At 59.1% G+C, this 3,715-nt stretch overlaps 1 protein-coding gene across 1 annotated transcript in view; it reads left to right on the top strand.

Moving 5' to 3' along the window:
- Positions 1-3,621, top strand: part of ALAD (aminolevulinate dehydratase) — a gene marked incomplete at its 3' end in the record, with an annotated part of 4,631 nt that extends 1,010 nt beyond the window's left edge. The window contains exons 3-9 of the mRNA XM_010022520.1: positions 23-119; positions 473-608; positions 1,083-1,166; positions 1,402-1,490; positions 2,084-2,139; positions 2,792-2,879; positions 3,535-3,621. Coding sequence (XP_010020822.1) covers positions 23-119; positions 473-608; positions 1,083-1,166; positions 1,402-1,490; positions 2,084-2,139; positions 2,792-2,879; positions 3,535-3,621 — 637 coding nt within the window. The remainder of the gene's footprint in view (positions 1-22; positions 120-472; positions 609-1,082; positions 1,167-1,401; positions 1,491-2,083; positions 2,140-2,791; positions 2,880-3,534) is intronic.
- Between the last annotated feature and the right edge of the window lie 94 nt (positions 3,622-3,715).

Here is a 3,715-nt window from a genome sequence, read left to right on the forward strand (position 1 = left end):
CCCTTCCCTTTGCTCTTCTCAGGTACGGAGTCAACAAGCTGGAGGGGATGCTGCATCCCCTCGTTGAGGACGGTCTGAAGTGTGTGCTCATCTTCGGGGTGCCCAGCAAGGTCCACAAGGTCAGTGTGTGTGATGGTGGCAGGGGGTAGCCACAGGGGTGTGGGGGAACAGTGCGGGGCCAGGGAGGTTCTGCTGATCAAGCAGGAGCAGTTCAGGGTGTCTGGGCATGCTTGCACCTCACTCAGCAGAGCAGGATGGAGATGGGAGGACTGTAGTGACACCCAGAAAGCTCTTGCAGGTGGCCCTGAGACCTGAGAGTAGTGCTCAGAGGCTCGACTCCATCACCCTTGATCATGGCTGGTGCTCACACCGCCCTGTGTGACAGGGTCTCTTGGTTCAGAAAAGGATTCCTCTGCTGTGGAGGAGCGGGTGGGAAGCCCTGGGCTGTGCTGAGGCATTTCTCTCCTCACAGGATGAGAAGGGCTCTGCTGCTGATGCAGAGGACACTCCTGCCATCCAGGCGATCAAGAAGATTCGCTCCACCTTCCCAGAGCTGCTGATAGCCTGTGATGTCTGCTTGTGCCCTTACACCTCCCATGGGCACTGCGGTGAGCACACAGCCTGGGCCCTGTGCTGCTCCTTGGGCATTTGCCTGGCACTGGGAATCTCCAGGGGGGTATCATTTTCTGCTGGGGAGCTCCATGTACTGGTGGGGTCTGACCAGCTGCTGCACCAAGACTTGGCTCCCCAGTACTGGTGAAGTTGAGCCTGGGAGACCTCTCCTGGGTTTTGGCAGCAGGGTGGGAGGCATGGGTGGTTGAGGCACCCACTCTGGCCTCTGAGTCTGTCTGAGCACCCATCTGTGTCCCCCATCCTTGTCTTCCCTTCCCTGGAGCACCCACATGTCATGTCCAGTCCCTAGAATGCTGCATCATTGGTCTCCCAGTCATTACCCATCTCCCTTAACACATTCCCTGCTGTTGCTCTGAATATTCTCATAGCTTGTCTCCAGAGCCATCTCCTGCCCTAGAGATGGAGGCAGGGCCTGTCCAGCCCCTCTGTAACCCGGGTTTGTCTCGCAGGCATCCTGCGCGAGGACGGCACCATCCAGAACGAGCTGAGCTGCCAGCGCCTGGCACAAGTGGCGCTGGCCTATGCCAAAGCAGGTGAGAGTCCCCAGCAGCGGGAGCCTCTGGGACTTGTCCCCTCTTGCTTTCAGCAGCCCAAAAGGCAAACAGGGCCTGGATCCAACTGGGAGGGTTTTGCTCTGAGCTGCGGGAGGCTCCCACTGCCCTCTGAGCTGTGAGCACTTGGGGTCCCTTTGGCCATGGGTTCTCCTCCTCCTCCTCCTGCAGCAGAGTCAAAGCCTGAGGTACTCCTCGGTGTCTCGTTTCCCTGCAGGCTGCCACATCGTCGCCCCCTCAGATATGATGGACGGGCGCATCGCGGCCATGAAGGCAGCGCTGATCTCCAATGACCTGGGCAACAAGGTGAGCTTAGGAGCTTCATGTGCCGGAGTCAGGAGTGACATCCATGAGGAGCCTGTGCCACCATGGGACCTGGGAGAGCAGTGGGGGAAGCAAACCTCTGCCTTGCCCAGGGTGTAGGGACAGGACAAAGGCAATGGCTTGAACCTGCCAGAGGGGAGATTGAGATGAGCTCTGAGGCAGAAGCTCTTCCCCGTGAGGGTGCTGAGGCGCTGGCCCAGGGTGCCCAGAGAAGCTGTGGCTGCCCCATCCCTGGCAGTGTTCAAGGCCAGGTTGGACACAGGGGCTTGGAGCAACCTGCTCTAGTGGAAGGTGTCCCTGCCCATGGCAGGGGTTGGAGCTGGAGGAGCTTTAAGGTCTCTTCCAACCCAGACCAGTCTGGGGTTCCATGTGCCACAGGCATTTCCCTATCCTGGTGTGCACAGGAAGGGAATGTACTTGGCTGGACTTGAGGACAGCGAGGTGCCAGGGCTCTGGCAGGGAAAGGCGGATGTGGGGCAGATTATAGAACAGCCATGGGAGGGAATCACTTCTGCCCTGCTGCCGGGGATGCAGCACCCACCTCCTGGCCCTCACAGCTCTGCTCTCCTCTGCAGGTCTCGGTGATGAGCTACAGTGCCAAGTTTGCTTCATGCTTCTATGGTCCCTTCAGGTGGGTCAGTCCCTCAGCTGGAAGCTGCATTCCCAAGCAGTTATTTGGGAAGGGGGCTCAGCCAGAGCCTGGGGCACAGCTGGGACCATGCTAGTCTCTTTGGAGTGCCCTCCTCCTTATTCCCAATGGGAAAGGAAGATACATTTATCTTGCCCAGGAGAGGCAGGCTGGCGGGAAGATCAAGGGGTGGAACAGAGTCTACTCTGTTCCTTTGCTCTTCCAAGGCAGGCAGGGAAGGGAGCTGCCTGCAGCTGACAGAAGCAATGAGGAGCGGAGTTGAAGGAGCTGGTGTTGCCCCAAAGGGTAGCTTCAGGGACAAGCTCAGCTCAGTCAGCTGTTAGACCTTGTCCCAAGAATGGCCTGACCCTGATGGGACATCCCTGAGGAACCTTCCTTGGAAAAGAGCAAAAGGACAATGTCTGACACGATTTTACCCCATACTCTGCACATGGGGGGAGCAGTGGGTGTTGAAGCACAGCTCAGCCTGGGCCTGTTGGACCTCCCTGAGTGATCCTGGGGGGATGAGGTGGGTCAGGAGAATACCCCTCAGATGCTTGTCCTGGTCTGTGCTCGTTTCTGGAGCTATAGGAGGTGAGAGGCACGGGGAGCAGTGCTGGTCCTCATCCCCTGCCCCTGCCTTCCCTGTCACCAGGGATGCTGCTCTATCCAAACCTGCCTTTGGAGACAGGAGATGCTACCAGCTGCCCCCGGGTGCCAGGGGCCTGGCCATGCGTGCTGTGGTGAGTGGGGGGGTCATGGGGCTGTGGGGACTGGAGAACCCTCACGTGGTGCCTGGGAGACAAGTCCTCCTGCCCTGGGAAGCAGTGCAGTGCAGCAGGGTTTGGGGAGAGCAAGGTCATGGCTGTTAGAGTCAAAGGGGAATAGGAGGCAGCAAAACAGCCAAGGGTCTTCCCCCTCAACAAGAGAAACATGAAGCCCATCAGCCTGCCAGAGCTGGTGCGCAGTGGGGGCCTGAGGACTGTGTGCTGGGAGCTGGTGATCCTGTACCCTGGGGTGTCAGGTCATAGAATCCCAGCCTGGTTTCTGTTGGAAGGGACCTTAAAGCTCATCCAGCTCCAACCCCCTGCCACGGGCAGGGACACCCTCCACTAGACCAGCTTGCTCATAACCCCATCCAACCTGGCCTTGCACACTGCCAGGGATGGGGCATCACTTCCAGGGATGTGGTATAATTTTCCAACTGGTGGGGGGAGCTTTGCCTCCCCCATCACAGCCCGTCTGTGGGCTCCTGTGTCCATCGGGTGCTCACCAGACCCCCTTGGGACCCCTCCTGGGAAATCCACCCCCCAGAACACATCTTGTGGGGAAAACCACGGACTTGCTGTAGATTGTTCCTGTACCCCGAGCTGCTGGGGTTGTGTGTTCCCCCTGCAGGACCGGGATGTGCGGGAGGGAGCCGACATGCTGATGGTGAAGCCGGGGATGCCCTACCTGGACCTTGTGAGGGATGTTAAGGCTCGAGTAAGCTCCTTCTGCAATCGGGGAGGGTGCTGGGTGTCCCCAGGGGCCTGTGTGTGATGGGGAGGGATGGTTGTGACACCCCAGCCTTGGAGGG

The sequence above is a fragment of the Nestor notabilis genome, unplaced genomic scaffold (assembly GCF_000696875.1).
Source record: "Nestor notabilis isolate BGI_N333 unplaced genomic scaffold, ASM69687v1 scaffold29229, whole genome shotgun sequence".
Classification (NCBI taxonomy): Eukaryota; Metazoa; Chordata; class Aves; order Psittaciformes; family Psittacidae; genus Nestor; species Nestor notabilis.